At 44.9% G+C, this 18,521-nt stretch overlaps 1 protein-coding gene across 4 annotated transcripts in view; it reads left to right on the top strand.

The window, feature by feature from the left end:
- The window catches only part of LOC123754494 (potassium channel subfamily K member 2), a 116,512-nt gene that overhangs the window by 69,176 nt on the left and 28,815 nt on the right, over positions 1 to 18,521 (top strand). The window contains exons 2-5 of one of the 4 annotated variants that reach the window (XM_069326324.1): positions 719 to 1,972; positions 2,145 to 3,078; positions 12,034 to 12,201; positions 13,194 to 13,315. In XM_069326324.1, coding sequence (XP_069182425.1) covers positions 2,934 to 3,078; positions 12,034 to 12,201; positions 13,194 to 13,315 — 435 coding nt within the window. In that variant the 5' untranslated portion in view covers positions 719 to 1,972; positions 2,145 to 2,933. Of the gene's footprint in view, positions 1 to 718; positions 1,973 to 1,997; positions 3,079 to 3,282; positions 4,410 to 12,033; positions 12,202 to 13,193; positions 13,316 to 18,521 lie in introns of those variants that run through there. The other 3 variants (XM_045736939.2, XM_045736941.2, XM_045736940.2) reach the window with 3 other exon arrangements.

Here is an 18,521-nt window from a genome sequence, read left to right as displayed (position 1 = left end):
CAATCTTTGACGGCTTTGGTTACATGTATTAAACAGTTTACAAGCATGAAAACTTGCCAATCAACTGTTGTTATTGTTATGAACAGCCTCCTGGTGCTTCGGAGCTCATTAACTGTTTAATAATTGTAAACAAAGTCGCTACCCGCCAAACACACACCGAAACTACGACGTTGGTACAACGTTGGAACAAGTTTTAACACCTCACCAGTTATAACAACCAATAAAGCAAGTTGTAACAACGTTCTAATACGTCATAAACACGTTAAGCCAAGATGTAACAACTTTATTACAAGTTGTAACAAGCGGAAAATAGAGACAGTTACGGTTTGTGTTTCCAGGGCAAAGATTGAGAAAAAGATGTACAGGTTCGTAAGTGCTTGCGTAACTGCTTCGTGAATCTGGCCCCAATATTTACAACTCTGTGATATGCAAACATGAGCGCTCACATTCCGCGGGGGCGCACGCGCGTCCGCACCATATGTGGCGGAATTGCCTGTTTCCCATTTTATTCCAATTTCATCTGGGACCTCTAAGGTACAGGTCCGAGCTCAAGCCCCCGATGATAAGAGTGAATTAAATGTTATTATTATATATAACAAATGAACGGAATTATTGGATGAATGTGAAAGCTTTACTTGTGATGTAAGTAATTATATAAGGTTTTGTTGTTATATATAAGTTGAATTATTTAGTATTATTGGTTGTCATTTGTTTGCAGGGAGACGAACAACGCCCGCTGATTGGCTTATCCACAAAGGACTGACGTCACAACTAAGCCACTGGTTCCGCCCACCTGGAGTGACGTCACAACTAAGGCATTAGCTCCGCCCACCTGGAGTGACATCACAACTAGGGCATTAGCTCCGCCCACCTGGGGTGACGTCACAACTAAGGCATTAGCTCCGCCCACCTGGAGTGACGTCACATCTAAGGCATTAGCTCCGCCCAGCTGGAGACTATTTAAAACCTAGCAACTGGCTCCTCCCACTTACAGTGACGTCACAACTAAGCCGCTTGCTCCGCCCACCTGGAGTATGGTCAACTCTACCCTCCACGCACAGTATAGTTGAGACCCGCTATAACCACTCCCCACACTAGCACCCACACAAGCAGTTAACGCCCTTAACAATATCATGTTCAACGACCCACTAAAAGATTCGCGTCCGGCGCGCTAGAGATGACTTTATGGCGGTACTCGGCATCCCCTCAGACTGTGAGTGACGTCACGCGGTCTAGCCCCGCCCACCATGTCATTCGTAAGCAATTGCTAATATATATTCAACAGTTCTCTGCAAGAGAAAATCCTTTGCACTATAAAGCATTTTTTATACACATAATGCAAAAATTAGTTGCATTATACAGTATTTCATAATACATAATAGACTTTCATCAAAATATACGAAGAGTCCGTTTCGAATGTGTAGTTGAAGGCCATATTAACCGACTGTGATTTAAATATAAATCAAACTATGTATATAGTCAGAGGGATACTTCTCAGTGTATATTCTCTGCTAGTTTATACAGTAATACTGAACTTTGCTCCAGAATGCTGGCTCCCAGGAATCTTGACTTCCTAAATCCTCTCCCAGGAAAAAGGCTTCCATAAGCCTAGCGCCTGAACACCCAGTAAATCCCTTGCTACAAGAAACATTGTGATATATATATATAGCGTTGCGGTTAAGGAGACTGTAGTGTTATGTGCGCTGCACTAGATACAGGAAACATTTATTGTTGGTTTTCAAAAACACTGTTGATCAATTCCCCGGAAATATATTGCTCAAGAAAGGATAGGTCAACAGGAAACAACTGAGGTACGAGAGCGTATAGGTCCTAGCCAGGCTAGGCTCCGTCCCTAGCTGTAATACCTCAGCTCCTAGCCACGCTAGGCTCTGTCCCTAGCTGTAATATCTCAGCTCCTAGCCACGCTAGGCTCCGTCCCTAGCTGTAATATCTCAGCTCCTAGCCACGCTAGGCTCCGTCCCTAGCTGTAATATCTCAGCTCCTAGCCACGATAGGCTCCGTCCATAACTGTAATATCTCAGCTCCTAGCCAGGCTAGGCTCCGTCCCTAGCTGTAATATCTCAGCTCCTAGCCACGATAGGCTCCGTCCATAACTGTAATATCTCAGCTCCTAGCCACGCTAGGCTCCGTCCCTAGTTACACTATCTCATCGAGCCACGGTATTCAAGACATTCAAACCTAGCCCCTAGTCACACTATTACCCTAGCAATATCCTTAGTCAGGATTCTAGTATTTTTTTCCTGTCAGATTATCCAAGTCACTACTTTTGTGCGACAACTTAACTATTTATAGCTAGCGGCATCTACCTTGCGACATCTTAACTAGCTGGCGGCATCTAACTTGGGACCCAATCACCCGAGTCGTTAAGCATGGCATGCTAGGTCCTAGTCATGCTATAGCAATCTCCTAGCAATGCAATTTATGTGTTTTGTACATGGAAGCGGTGGCCTAGCCCCCTAGCAAGACTCTCCCAGTCCCCAGTAATCCTTACGAACTACCCTAGCACCTGACGATGCTAACAAAACACCTAGCGACCCCTAGCACCTAAGGAATTATCCTAGGATCTAATGGTGTTGTCATACTCCCTAAGAGACAATTTCATAGTAACGCTATCCTAGTATCGCTCTCCTAGCCCTGAGCGACGTCAGCCTAACCCCTAGCGGCGCCAGCCTAGCCCCTAGCGACGCAAGCCTAGCCTCTAGCGACGCCAAACTAGCCACTAGCGACGCAAGCCTAGCCTCTAGCGACGCCAGCCTAGCCCCTAGCGACGCCAGCCTAGCCTCTAGCGACGCCAGCCTAGCCCCTAACGACGCAAACCAAGCCTCTAGCGACGCAAACCTAGCCCCTAGCGGCGGAAGCCTAGCCTCTAGCGACGCCAGCCTAGCCCCTAGCGGCCCCAGGACCCCAGCAAGATGATGAGTTACAAGCAGTGGCTGGTGCTGCTGGGGATGTACGTGGCCTTCATGCTGATGGGCGCCGTCGGGTTCCTCTACCTGGAGGAAGGCAAGGAACTGGAAGAGATGAAGAACCTCCTGGACCTCAAGCAAAAAGTTATTAGTGAGTTTCGAACCCAAGTTGTAGCTCATTGGTGGGTTTGAACCCAAGTTGTAGCTCATTGGTGGGTTTGAACCCAAGTTGTAGCTCATTGGTGGGTTTGAACCCAAGTTGTAGCTCATTGGTAGCTTTTAACCCAAGTTCTAGCTCACTCCCTCCCTCCCCCTCTCTCTCTCTCTCTCTCTCTCTCTCTCTCTCTCTCTCTCTCTCTCTCTCTCTCTCTCTCTCTCTCTCTCTCTCCCTCTCTCTCTCTCTCCCTCCCTCCCTCTTGGGTACTTGACGTTATAATGTAAACCTTAGCTGGGTACTTGACATTATTAAGTGTACCCTTAACCTTTAATTTTTCAAGGCTCACATATCCAGTGTTACGTTCACCGTCTAAATGCAGTCCTCACCTGTCTCAACAGTCATTTATCCCGCCTCATAAGACCACAGACGGAACAAACAATGCTTTAAGTTACTAAGGCAAGCGCGTCAATCACGATTTGGCGGTGAATTTAGATTATAAATGTTGGAAGAGGGACGGAAACGAGGAAAGTGGCGGCGAGCGAGACATCCGGGTATTCGCCCGATGCAGCGACGCCGGCCTCAAGGTCATGTAACGAAAGATATGACTGGATAGAGCAGCGGAGTCACAGCCAATCAACGACACTCTCACAGTGACGTCATCGGTGGGAGCCGAGCCGGGCTCAGCGATTGGAGCTCAGGTCATTGACCTTCCAGATACGGACGAGGACGGGCATTCCGCCAGAGCTCCAGATGAATTCCGTCAGAATAGCCAATTATGCAGTAAGTTGAGTCTAATATGAAGAGTAACAGTACTTTGTTCATACATGAAGCAGCTGGAAAACTTTTGGTGAAGGTGGAATTTCATAGTAACTTTGAGATAAAGAGATAAGTTTATCTTATCTGTAATGGTGAAAACTTAGAGAAGGGATCAGTTGTGGGTCACACATACGGCAGTGGCAGTACCCAAGTGATTATCAGTTGGCCAATCTGTGAGCAACCAGCGAGTGATGTGAACAGGCAGTGATTATTTATTAACCAATCTGTGAGTAACCAGTGACTAACGTGAATAAATAATAATATTGTGAAGAGTGACATTAAGCCAACATTACTCACCCAGTGGAGGCAATAGTTGAATCTTCTTCCGAGACAGTGAGTGAATCAGAGCAGAGGGCATTGGTCTGACGCTGAGGAGGAGGTACGCCTTACAGAGCGACGCATGCTTATAGGACATCAACGTTGTTGACGGCGGAGCTCTTCGAGGACACGTCCTCGAAGAGCTTTCAAAAGGAGGAGGATACGCGAAGATGTCACAGGAAGGTTTCCTAGTGAGTGATCTACATCATCAAGAATATTATGGAGAAGATGAGCCCGAAGATGCGTTTAACCACACGGATCAGATTAAGATTAATTACGAAACCTCTTATTCTCCTGTGATTCAGATTAGTATGTTAAAGTAACAATATAATTGCCTAGTTTAATCGAGTAAAGCAGCATTGACTACTGAAGGTTGTGAGTGACCGTTTATTTTAAAATTGGATGAGGCTAGCAGAGGCCACCAACTATTCCAAATATATTTTTTTAGTAAATGTTTTTGTTAATTGTAAATTGTTTCCGTTTACCTCTATTTCAAACTGATGCCAGGTCTGACCAGTATGAGCGTCTGAACAACAATATATTGACCACCGAGTACGAAGAGACAAATTTGGACAGACCGGGGGAGCGTAGCCTCACCTTGGGAAACTCGAAGCCTTGGAGAAGTATTTTCCTTCGGCACTTGGCGTGTAGGTGATTACCTCGGTTATTGCTGAACTGAAGAGTGTCTAGGTTGATTGATTGGTAAAGATGAAGCCACCCAAGAGGTGGCACGGGCATGAATAGACCTTACAGGTGGTCAGGTGACCTGGATCGCCACATATAATCACCTTGACACCTCACGCTGTATCCTGTCCCCTAGAGTGCTAGTTTAGCGTGTCTTCAGGGGAGTTGCTGAGGTCCTTCTGTTTTCCTGGTGCACATGGCGGTTAAGTGTTAACTTGGGGACGAGGGTAGCGTGCAGGGAAGAGAGAGAGAAGCATATCATCGCAGTCTTGTGCCCCGTAACAAAGTGAGCACTGAAGAGGACAGTGGCAGTGTATCATCAGCATCCCTCTCGGCAGTATAGTGACTGCTGGAACTATACCCCAGTTAGGGAACTGTTGTAACTAACAGTGAAACCCTAGTTAGGCTTCAGTGGAAGCCTCTGGATCCTCGTGGGGTGCAGTAGTACTCCAGGTTGCAATTCTTTTACCATGTCATGGTACAGTCGCCTAGAGTGCGCTTGGGAACACTCTGTGCATAGATTCGTACCTTCATCAAGGCTCCTGTGGAGTTGTTCATTGATATATCACGTTAATGTGATTACTGTGTAATATACTCACTACTGTTCCTCTTCTCCCTTCCCCCCCCCCCTCCCCCCGTTGCCCCAGTGACCTTCAATTGGATCAACTCTGATAGGAGTTGCACACGACATACGTTAATACATAAACACGGGATATATGTATTTACTCAAACCTTCTTTTGCCACATTAAACTCTCTAAATAAGCCTTTATGACATCACCAACACTTCCACCTGGGGTTGTTTAGGGCTGAGGTCACGGCCCGTTACCTGCACGACGGTCGTCAAGGCGGCCGGTAACTCACTGACCAACCACCAAGTATTCCTCGTCATGCTCCAAGAACAAAGTCTCAGTCTATACACCGATAAATTGGGTACAAATTTCGGTGTGTGTCATCCTGACACCGCCACCAGCCCCTCAACGCGATACTCTCCCCACTAATATATATACATATATATATATATATATCACGGGAGAGATATAAGGTCGCCTCAGGAGGTTACTGGCCAAACAACAATTATACTTTATTCTGAGGGTAATTAAGGCCAAAAATAAACTATCTATATACCGGGCATACCGAGAAGCGGGGAAAGCCTCTCGGTGAACATGGCAACTCGTTTTGTTGACATACATCAGCTGAGATAACACGCGTGTGATTGGTCAGTTGTCCAGCTGAGTCGGCAACGTGACTGGCTTAGTGATAAGATAAACAATGTTGCCTTCACTCTGCTCAAAGGAAAAGTAGTGTTTTTTGCCCTTTGAGCAGAGATTGTTTATCTTATCACTAAGCCAGTCACGTTGCCGACTCAGCTGGACAACTGACCAATCACACGCGTGTTATCTCAGCTGATGTATGTCAACAAAACGAGTTGCCATGTTCACCGAGATGCTTTCCCCGCTTCTCGGTATGCCCGGTATATAGATAGTTTATTTTTGGCCTTAATTACCCTCAGAATAAAGTATAATTGTTGTTTGGCCAGTAACCTTCTGAGGCGACCTTATATCTCTCCCGTGATATATATATATTATTACGGAGAGTATCGCGTTGAGGGACTATGAAAAAAAAGTAGTGGTGACATCATAGTACCAGAGTATATTTCAAGCAAGTACTTATCGCACTTAAAATACCCTTTACCATCGAGCATATGTTAGGCGGTGATCACTCGCTACAGGAAGAATACCAAATAGTCAAAGCACTGGCTAAATATCTCCAGTCGACCAACAATTTGGGTCACATCTGACCCGCGCCACATTTATACCTGGCGCCACCAACAGCTAAACACTGAAAACAAATCAGTCGTCGGTCAGGTGAAGTCACAGTGAGAGGTTGTGTTAACCGGAGCTCCTGAGTGTTGTTACATTATCATAGCAATATGGAAGTTGTAGTGAAGGACCTGGTGACTCTAGTGGGAGCCCTGAGGACAGAGTTGGACTCTCTGCGGGAGGAGGTGCGTCAGCTTAAAAAACAACGAGAAGTAACGAAGGAGGAGACCAGCAGTAAAGGGACCTCGTCTTGGAGAGTTGCGAAAGACAGGGGCCTTAAGAAGACTTTGATAAAGCCGCCTTCAAACGCCATAGCAACTTCAAATTCATTTGACGTTTTGGAGGACGAGTGCTGTGGAGAGACTGTGGATCGCGCAAAAGGGAAAGCAACGAAGAGAAAGGAAGCGCAGGCCCCTCAGAAAGTAAAGGAAGTACCTAAGCAAACATTAGTTGTGGGAGATTCCCAGATAAGGTATTTGGATAGAACGTTTTGTGCTAGAGATAGGGGGAACAGGTTAAGGGTTTGCTATTCCGGAGCTGGCATTGGTGATATTATAAACAACATGAATGATATTATGGCTGGTAATGGGAACAATCCCATTATTTGCATTAGCGTGGGAGGAAATGATGTTGGTCGAGTCAGGAGTGAGGAACTGATTCAGAGGTATAAAACAGCCATAGAGTTAGTTAGGAGCAAGGGAGGAATCCCGATCATATGTGGCATTCTTCCAAGAAAGGGAGTGGGAAATGAATGGATATCGAGGGCACTTGGTGTCAATTGCCGGCTGGAAAGATATTGCAAATCAAATGCAATATCTTTCATAGACAACTGGGAACACTTCTATGGAAGAAATGAAATGTATGCTCGTGATGGGGTGCATCTATCGAGAGCTGGGGTTGTTGCTGTTGCGAACTCGCTAGAAGAAGTGGTTAGAGGTGTTTGTTTGGGTTTAAACTGTTAGTAGATAGAGGTATGGGAATTGATTTGGAGGAAGGAGGTAATAAAAGTATGTGTTTGTGGGAGAAAGGAATTGGCAAAACGATCAGGGAAAGAGAAGGTCCGCAAAATAACAATTCACTTAGGGTATATTACACTAACAGTAGAAGTCTAAGAAATAAAATTAACGAATTAAATGCTCTTGTCTGCACAGAAAAAATAGATATTATTGCACTTACCGAAACGTGGATGAATGTAGAAAATAGAGAACTATTAGCTGAATATCAAATATCTGGATTTAAACTATTTCACACAGATAGATATATTAGACGAGGAGGTGGAGTAGCCATATATGTTAGGGACAATTTGAAATGTAGTCTCAAAGAGGGAATCAAAACAGAGCCACACACAGAAACTATTTGGATTGAATTAAACGAAAAAGCTAATAATATTATAATAGGAGTAATATATAGGCCACCAAATTTAGACAGAATGGAAGCAAAGCATCTATGGGATGAAATATCTAGAGCATCTAGATCTAACAGTATTTATGTCATGGGTGACTTTAATTTTAGCGGAATAAACTGGTTGAACAAAACAGGGAATAGTGAAGCAGAAGATTTTCTAGAATTAATTGACGATTGCTTTCTTACGCAACACATTAAGGAACCAACACGGGAAAATAATATTTTAGATTTAGTGTTAACTAACAGGGAAACGCAAATTAATGACATCGAAATAGGGAGTGAGCTAGGGAGCAGTGATCACAAAGAAATCAGATTTAGCATAGAATGGAATAGACCAGTAGGAGAAAATTCTGTTAAAGTGCCAGATTTTCGAAAAGCTGATTTTAATAGCCTAAGAAATTTTTTGGGTCAAATTGATTGGAAAGGCTTGGGTATGGGGTGTGGGCCGGTCTTGGAGCGAGACATGAACCCAGCGATAGGTGACTTAAATGGGGATTTCGATGTGGATTCAATATATAACTTATTTAAGAATATTCTAAACAAAGCACAGGAACGTAGTATACCATACAAATTGAATAGATCGTATACTAATGACCCAAAGTGGATAACAAAGAATTTGAAGAACCTTATAGGTAAAAAGAGAGCTTGGTACAAAAGGATTAAAAATGGGGAGGTCACTTTAGAACAGGAATTCGTACAACTGGTTAGAAATGTTAAAAAAGAGATAAGGAAAGCAAAAAGAAACTATGAAGTTCGCATAGCAGGGCAAGCAAAGACAAATCCTAAAGGGTTTTTTCAGTTATATCGTACTAAGACTAGGGAAAGGATAGGTCCATTAAAAACTGAGACAGGTCAAATAACAGATAGTGATGAAGAGATGAGTAGTATTTTTAATAAATATTTTGTATCTGTATTTACTAAAGAGGAACTTAACAATATGCCTTCAGCCGAACAAGTCTATGTGGGTGGGGACGAGGACAGGTTGACGAGTTTAGCAGTTACCAGGGAGGATGTTCTTAAACAAATAGTAAAACTCAAACCAAACAAATCCCCAGGGCCGGATGAAGTGTTTGCTAGGGTGCTTAAAGAATGCAAAGAGGAGCTTTGTGACCCACTGTCAACCATATTTAATAAATCAATAGAGTCAGGCAGAGTGCCAGAGTTTTGGAAAGTTGCTAATGTGATACCAGTTTTTAAGAAAGGAGATAGATCACTTGCGTCTAACTATCGACCAATTAGCCTAACGTCTATTGTGGGAAAGTTACTCGAATCTATAATAGCAAATAAAATTCGTCTTCATCTTGAAAAACATAAATTAATAATTGAGTCGCAACATGGTTTTATAAATGGCCGTTCATGTTTAACAAATTTGTTATCTTTTTATTCTAGCATTGTTGAGGCAGTTGATAGTGGTAAGGATTGCGATGTTGTATACCTTGACTTTAGCAAAGCTTTTGATACAGTGCCACATGAAAGACTGATTAAAAAAATAGAGTCTCATGGTATTGGGGGTGCTATATTAAGCTGGATTAGGGCATGGCTATACCAAAGGAAACAGAGAGTTAGTATAAATGGAATCAAGTCAGAGTGGGAAAATGTTGTAAGTGGAGTGCCTCAAGGCTCTGTCCTGGGACCTCTGTTGTTTATAATATATATAAATGATTTAGATTCAGGTTTGAGTAGCAACATTTGCAAATTTGCCGATGATACGAAAATCGGTAGGGAAATTAATTCGGAGGAGGACTCACTATCACTTCAAGTTGATCTAGATAGGGTTTTGAAATGGTCAAAGGATTGGCAGATGCAGTTTAATGCTGATAAATGTAAAGTTCTGAGGTTAGGTAATGATGATAGAGTTACAAGATACGAGCTAGATGGTGTTGTGATTGCGAAGTCGGATTGCGAAAGGGATCTGGGAGTTATGATTAGTAAGAATTTAAAACAAAAGGATCAATGCATAAATGTTCGTAATAAGGCAAATCGGACACTTGGATTTATTAATCGCAGCGTTAGTAACAAGACACCTGGTGTGGTTCTCAAGCTATATCTTGCTCTAGTTAGGCCCCATTTAGATTATGCAGTTCAGTTTTGGTCGCCATATTATAGAATGGATATAAATTCACTTGAACGTGTCCAGCGTAGGATGACTAAGTTAATTCCCCAAATTAGAAATCTTTCATATGAAGAAAGATTAACAAAGCTTAAGTTGCATTCACTGGAAAGGCGAAGAGTTAGGGGTGACATGATAGAGGTTTACAAGTGGATGAATGGACATAACCGGGGGGATATTAATAGGGTATTAAAAGTATCAACACAGGACAGAACACGAAACAATGGATATAAATTGGATAAGTTTAGATTTAGGAAAGACTTGGGTAAATACTGGTTCAGTAACAGGGTTGTTGATTTGTGGAACCAATTGCCGCGTAACATTGTGGAGTTGGGGTCCCTCGATTGTTTCAAGCACGGGTTGGACAAGTATATGAGTGGGATTGGGTGGTTATAGAATAGGAGCTGCCTCGTATGGGCCAATAGGCCTTCTGCAGTTACCTTTGTTCTTATGTTCTTATGTTCTTAAATGCCTGGCCGCAGCCCCAAGGATCAGCTGACGCCATAAACACAACACACCGTCCTACGGTGCGAAAAGTCTCCCTCTAACATACACCTCTGTTTTAGTCGCCGCTCCTTTATCTTCAGCACAAGGCAACAAAGCACCTTTGGAGCTCTTATCATCTTCAACATAAACGCCTCTACCAACATCAGTAAGACGGGAGACATCTCCCGTCACGCAGGGTGCAGTCGCACCTTCACAGATCTCCAGTATCAGCTCTTGATACTGGTAATGACTCAAAAGGGCCACCACTTACGGGCTATTCATGCCCGTGCCAGCTTTTGGGTGGCTTAATCTTTATCAATCAATCAATCAACATGTGTACTGGTGTAGTCATCGGGAGGACAAACCCTTCAGGCAAACTGCACCTACTATCAAGAAGAAGAAAGTAGTGGTGACCTCTATCGAGAAGCAGATAAACCAGCATCAAATCTTTTAATAACTTCGTAAGAACACCTTGGAGAATCTGGCCTAGTGGTCTTACAGAGCTCTTAAGAACCTTTGTGATACAGCCACTTAAGGTGACATACATGACGCTTAGTGCATCTACGAGGAACCGGAAGCCTTAATTATTAGTACCTCTTAACTGGATACAAATCACATTGTACTCAAGACGGTTCACCTACAGATTGTAGATCATACCTTACCTAATCCAACCGAGCCTAACACAGCCTAACCTAAACTAACACAGCCTAACCTAAACTAACACAGCCTAACTTAAACTAACTCAGCCTAACCTAAACTAACACAGCCTAATCTAAACTAACACAGCCTAATCTAAACTAACACAACCTAACCTAAACTAACACAGCCTAACCTAAACTAACACAGCCTAATCTAAACTAACACAGCCTAATCTAAACTAACACAGCCTAATCTAAACTAACACAGCCTAATCTAAACTAACACAACCTAACCTAAACTAACACAGCCTAACCTAAACTAACACAGCCTAATCTAAACTAACACAGCCTAATCTAAACTAACACAGCCTAATCTAAACTAACACAGCCTAACCTAAACTAACACAACCTAACCTAAACTAACACAGCCTAACCTAAACTAACACAGCCTAACCTAAACTAACACAGCCTAACCTAAACTAACACAGCCTAACCTAAACTAACACAGCCTAACCTAAACTAACACAGCCTAATTTAACTCTATATTCAGTTTTGACAATCAGAAAATGAGCGTTGAACCGCCTTGGATACGATTTGACCGCACCCGTCTTGACCGTAGCAGGAATGGAGTTGCTTGCATACTGTTAATAGTGGAGTGTTTACCTTGGACAGGAGTGGTGTCCGAGCTGGCCAACGGGTCGCGCGGGCCGGTGGAGGACATGATGAAGGCGGTGAGTGAGAAGTGTGACCATGACTTCCTCCAGGAGATCCAGGACCGACCCCTCACTTGGAGCCTCTGGAACTCCTTCTTCTTCACCTTCACCGTCATCACCACCATCGGTAAGTGTTTTGTTCTACGCGTCTCCCTCAGTCTCCCGTCCAGTTAGAATCGTACAACCACGTCATCACTTCTTGCTGGGTCTGGGTTCGATACCAGAGATCCAGCTGGTTGGCTATCGTTAGCTACTTGTCCTTATATCTCTTACAAGTGTTGTGTAGTCATGTTGGCTTCTTGCGTGGTCGGCGTTCGATCAGAGTGAAGTTTAAAGAGGTTCCCCCTCTCAAACATTCTAGTCGCTTTTTTCTTTATTAACTTAAATTTTGTATCCAATTAATCTCCTTAAATCAACTGTATCAGTCGCCTCTGAAGTGGACCTCTTCAATGCATCACAGAAATTTGACTCTGACTGGAATGTTGCAATAGATTCATTCAGGCTCAGCGCCTGTTGATGCCCTTATCACTCTCTGCCGTGTTGAAGGCATGTAAGGCCTTGCGCTTGTCAAGGTTCACATTAGCGTAAGCTGTATCAAGACTCCGGCTGTATATGTGCTTGAAAACACCGAGAATATGTCTTATCTATGAATAGGACAAGGAAGGGGAAGGGAATTACCAGGGGAAAGCGCTGAGCCATTACGACTATATAGCACTGGGAAGGGGTCAGGATAAGGATTTGGGATGGGACGGTGGGAAAGGAATGGTGCCCAACCACTTGGACGGTCGGGGATTGAACGCCGATCTGCATGAAGCAAGTCTTTTAATAATTTAATAATTACCGAGTTATTTCTTCTGTTGCTGCGTTAAATAATTGATCAACTTCATTCATAAATGTTAATATATTTAGAATTGAGTTAGTTGACACAAAATCACAGTACGCAGTTTACGTAAGAATCATAATAACAGCATAACATATAATCATTATAATTGTATACTGTTTAATCTAGACATAGATTTAGAACTTATATGCATCAGAAAGATCAAATCCAGAACAGTAGCCTCACGGACATGATGTCTGGTGTTGATAGTGACCAAGTTACGTGTGGTGTCCCTACAGGATACGGGCACATGTACCCTGCCACGTCCGGGGGGCGGATCTTCTGTATCGTGTACGCCTTCGTCGGCGTCCCCTTCAACGGCATCCTCGTCGCCTCCCTCGCCGACCTCTTCTCCTCCAAGGTGGGTCAAGACCTGCTAGGATTCAGCGCGAAATTATGCCCTTACGCCGTCCGTACATCTTGGACTGGTGGGTACAGCAACGGCCGCGCCTCTTGCAGGGTCGGCGTTCAGGCCCCGTTGGGCACAGTTTCATCCTTTCGTCCTCATGTTCCGGCTCCAGGTTCTCATATCCCAGCTCCTTGTCCTCATATCCCAGCTCCTTGTCCTCATATCCCAGCTCCTTGTCCTCATATCCCAGCTCCTTGTCCTCATATCCCAGCTCCTTGTTCTCATATTCCACCTCCTTGTCCTCATATTCCAGTTCCTAGGCCTCATATCCCACCTCCTTGTCCTCATATCCCAGCTCCTTGTCCTCATATCCCAGCTCCTTGTCCTCATATCCCAGCTCCTTGTCCTCATATCCCACCTCCTTGTCCTCATATCCCAACTCCTAGTCCTCATATCCCAGCTCCTAGTCCTCACATTCCAGCTCCTTGTCCTCATATCCCAGCTTCTTGTCCTCATATCCCAGCTCCTTGTCCTCATATACCAGCTCCTTGTCCTCATATCCCAGCTCCTTGTCCTTATATCCCAGCTCCTTGTCCTCATATCCCAGCTTCTTGTCCTCATATCCAGCTCCTTGTCCTCATATCCCAGCTTCTTGTCCTCATATCCCAGCTCCTTGTCCTCATATATCAGCTCCTTGTCCTCATATCCCAGCTTCTTGTCCTCATATCCAGCTCCTTGTCCTCATATCCCAGCTTCTTGTTCTCATATCCCAGCGTCTTGTCCTCATATCCCAGCTCCTTGTCCTTATATCCCAGCTCCTTGTCCTCATATCCCAGCTTCTTGTCCTCATATCCCAGCTCCTTGTCCTCATATCCCAGCTCCTTGTCCTCATATACCAGCTGCTTGTCCTCATATCCCAGCTTCTTGTCCTCATATCTCAGCTCCTTGTCCTCATATCCAGCTCCTTGTCCTCATATCCCAGCTCCTTGTCCTTATATCCCAGCTCCTAGTCTCATATCTAAGCACCTAGTCCTCATATTCCAGCTCCTTGTCCTCATATCCCAGCTCCTTGTCCTCATATCCCAGCTACTTGTTCTCATATCCCAGCTCCTTTGTCCTCATATCTCAGCTCCTTGTCCTCATATCCCAGCTCCTTGTCCTCATATCTCAGCTCCTTGTCCTCATATCCAGTTCCTTGTCCTCATATCCAGCTCCTTGTCCTCGTATCCAGCTCCTTGTTCTCATATCTCAGCTCCTTGTCCTCATATCCCAGCTCCTTGTCCTCATATCTCAGCTCCTTGTCCTGATATCCAGCTCCTTGTCCTTATATCCCAGCTCATTGTCCTCATATCCTAGCTCCTTGTCTTCATATCTCAGCTCCTAGTCTTCATATTCCAGCTCCTTGTTCTCGTATCCCAGCTCCTTGTCATCATATTCCAGCTCCTAGTCCTCATATCCCAGCTCCTAGTCCTTATATCCCAGCTGCTTGTCATAATATCTCGGCTCCTTGTCATAATATCCCAGCTCCTTGTCCTCATATCCCAGCTCCTAGTCCTCATATCCCTGCTTCTTGTCCTCATATTCCAGCTCCTCCTTATATCCCAGCTCCTTGTCCTCATATCCCAGGTCCTAGTCCTCATATCCCAGCTTCTTGTCCTCATATTCCAGCTCCTTCTCCTTATATCCCAGCTCCTTGTCCTCATATCTCAGCCCCTAGTCCTCATATCCCAGCTCCTTGTCCTCATATCCCAGCTCCTTGTCCTCATATCTCAGCCCTTAGTCCTCATATTTCAGCTCCTTGTCCTTATATCCCAGCTCCTTGTCTCATATCTAAGCACCTAGTCCTCATATCCCAGCTCCTTGTCCTCATATCCCAGCTTCTTGTCCTTATATCACAGCTCCTAGTCCTCATATCCCAGCTCATTGTCCTCTTATCCCAGCTCATTGTCCTCATATCCCAGCTCCTTGTCTCCATATCCCAGCTCCTTGTCCTCATATCCCAGCTCCTTGTCCTCATATCCCAGCTTCTTGTCCTCATATCACAACTCCTAGTCCTCATATCCCAGCTACTAGTCCTCATATCACAGCTTCTTGTCCTCATATCCCAGCTTCTTGTCCTCATATCACAACTCCTAGTCCTCATATTCCTGCTACTAGTCCTCATATCACAGCTTCTTGTCCTCATATCCCAGCTCCTTGTCCTCATATTCCAGCTCCTAGTCCTCATATTCCAGCTTCTAGTCCTCATATCACAGCTTCTTGTCCTCATATCCCAGCTCCTTGTCCTCATATCCCAGCTCCTTGTCCTCATACCCCAGCTCCTTGTCCTCATACCCCAGCTCCTTGTCCTCATATCCCAGCTCCTTGTCCTCATACCCCAGCTCCTTGTCCTCATACCCCAGCTCCTTGTCCTCATATCCCAGCTCCTTTGCCTCATATCCCAGCTCCTTGTCCTCATACCCCAGCTCCTTGTCCTCATATCCCAGCTCCTTGCCCTCATATCCCAGCTCCTTGTCCTTACGAGATGCGTAACTCTTCACTCGGTCTTGAAGGCTCAGTTAGTGTTTACAAAATAAGTTACGAGCTGCGGGGCGCTACGACCTCGTAGTGCCTCGGAGCCCGTTTTCTTTCTTTAGTAAACACGGACTAAGGTATTATGATGCTCTTAAGAGGCACAGGTCCGCGGAACCTCAAATGATCCTTGAGACTGTGACTAGTTTTCCCTGTGGTTATCTGGCGGTGGTTCCAAGGATCAACATCTCCCGTGGCCCGGTCTCTGGCCGGGGATTGTTGATTGGTGGTCTGGTCAAGCAGGCTGTTGGAGGCGGCTGCTCGCAGCCTGATGTGTGAATCACAGGCTGGTTGATCAGGTATCATTTGGAGGGGTTTATCGAGTAGTCTTGAACACTGTGAGAGGTAGTCATGGGTGTCACAGTAGTCATGGGTGTCACAGTAGTCATGGGTGTCACAGTAGTCATGGGTGTCACAGTAGTCATGGGTGTCACAGTAGTCATGGGTGTCACAGTAGTCATGGGTGTCACAGAGTCATGGGTGTCACAGTACTCATGGGTGTCACAGTAGTCATGGGTGTCACAGTAGTCATGGGTGTCACAGTAGTCATGGGTGTCACAGTAGTCATGGGTGTCACAGTAGTCATGGCTGTCACAGTAGTCATGGCTGTCACAGTAGTCATGGCTGTCACAGTAGTCATGGGTGTCACAGTAGTCATGGCTGTCACACTAGTCATGGCTGTCACAGTAGTCATGGGTGTCACAGTAGTCACCAGTATCACAGTAGTCATGGGTGTCACAGTAGTCATGGGTGTCACAGTAGTCATGGGTGTCACAGTAGTCATGGGTGTCACAGTAGTCACCAGTATCACAGTAGTCATGGGTGTCACAGTAGTCATGGGTATCACAGTAGTCATGGGTGTCACAGTAGTCATGGGTGTCACAGTAGTCACCAGTATCACAGTAGTCATGGGTGTCACAGTAGTCATGGGTGTCACAGTAGTCACCAGAATCACAGTAGTCATGGGTGTCACAGTAGTCATGGGTGTCACAGTAGTCATGGGTATCACAGTAGTCATGGGTATCACAGTAGTCATGGATATCACAGTAGTCATGGGTATCACAGTAGTCATGGGTATCACAGTAGTCTTGGGTGTCACAGTAGTCTTGGGTGTCACAGTAGTCATGGATATCACAGTAGTCATGGATATCACAGTAGTCATGGATATCACAGTAGTCATGGGTATCAAAGTAGTCATGGGTGTCACAGTAGTCACCAGTATCACAGTAGTCATGGGTGTCACAGTAGTCATGGGTGTCACAGTAGTCACCAGTATCACAGTAGTCATGGGTGTCACAGTAGTCATGGGTGTCACAGTAGTCATGGGTGTCACAGTAGTCATGGGTGTCACAGTAGTCATGGATATCACAGTAGTCATGGGTGTCACAGTAGTCATGGGTGTCACAGTAGTCATGGGTGTCACAGTAGTCATGGGTGTCACAGTAGTCATGGATATCACAGTAGTCATAGGTATCACAGTAGTCATGGGTATCACAGTAGTCATGGGTATCACAGTAGTCATGGGTGTCACAGTAGTCATGGGTATCACAGTAGTCATGGATATCACAGTAGTCATGGGTTTCACAGTAGTCATGGGTATCACAGTAGTCATGGGTATCACAGTAGTCATGGGTTTCACAGTAGTCATGGGTATCACAGTAGTCATGGGTGTCACAGTAGTCATGGATATCACAGTAGTCATGGGTATCACAGTAGTCATGGGTGTCACAGTAGTCATGGGTATCACAGTAGTCATGGGTGTCACAGTAGTCATGGATATCACAGTAGTCATGGGTATCACAGTAGTCAGGGATATCACAGTAGTCATGGGTATCACAGTAGTCATGGGTGTCACAGTAGTCATGGGTATCACAGTAGTCATGGGTGTCACAGTAGTCATGGGTATCACAGTAGTCATGGATATCACAGTAGTCATGGGTATCACAGTAGTCATGGGTGTCACAGTAGTCACCAGTATCACAGTAGTCATGGGTGTCACAGTAGTCATGGGTGTCACAGTAGTCATGGGTGTCACAGTAGTCATGGGTGTCACAGTAGTCATGGATATCACAGTAGTCATGGGTATCACAGTAGTCATGGGTATCACAGTAGTCATGGGTATCATAGTAGTCATGGATATCACAGTAGTCAGGGATATCACAGTAGTCATGGGTGTCACAGTAGTCATGGGTATCACAGTAGTCATGGGTGTCACAGTAGTCATGGGTTTCACAGTAGTCATGGATATCACAGTAGTCATGGGTGTCACAGTAGTCATGGATATCACAGTAGTCATGGGTGTCACAGTAGTCATGGGTTTCACAGTAGTCATGGGTATCACAGTAGTCATGGGTATCACAGTAGTCATGGGTGTCACAGTTGTCATGGATATCACAGTAGTCATGGGTATCACAGTAGTCATGGGTGTCACAGTAGTCATGGGTATCACAGTAGTCATGGGTGTCACAGTAGTCATGGATATCACAGTAGTCATGGGTATCACAGTAGTCAGGGATATCACAGTAGTCATGGGTATCACAGTAGTCATGGGTATCACAGTAGTCATGGATATCACAGTAGTCATGGGTATCACAGTAGTCATGGGTGTCACAGTAGTCATGGATATCACAGTAGTCATGGGTGTCAC

This window comes from Procambarus clarkii, chromosome 18, assembly GCF_040958095.1.
Source record: "Procambarus clarkii isolate CNS0578487 chromosome 18, FALCON_Pclarkii_2.0, whole genome shotgun sequence".
Lineage (NCBI taxonomy): Eukaryota > Metazoa > Arthropoda > Malacostraca > Decapoda > Cambaridae > Procambarus > Procambarus clarkii.
The sequence above is the reverse complement of the archived record's forward strand: the minus strand, read 5'-3'. Positions and strand labels throughout refer to the sequence as shown.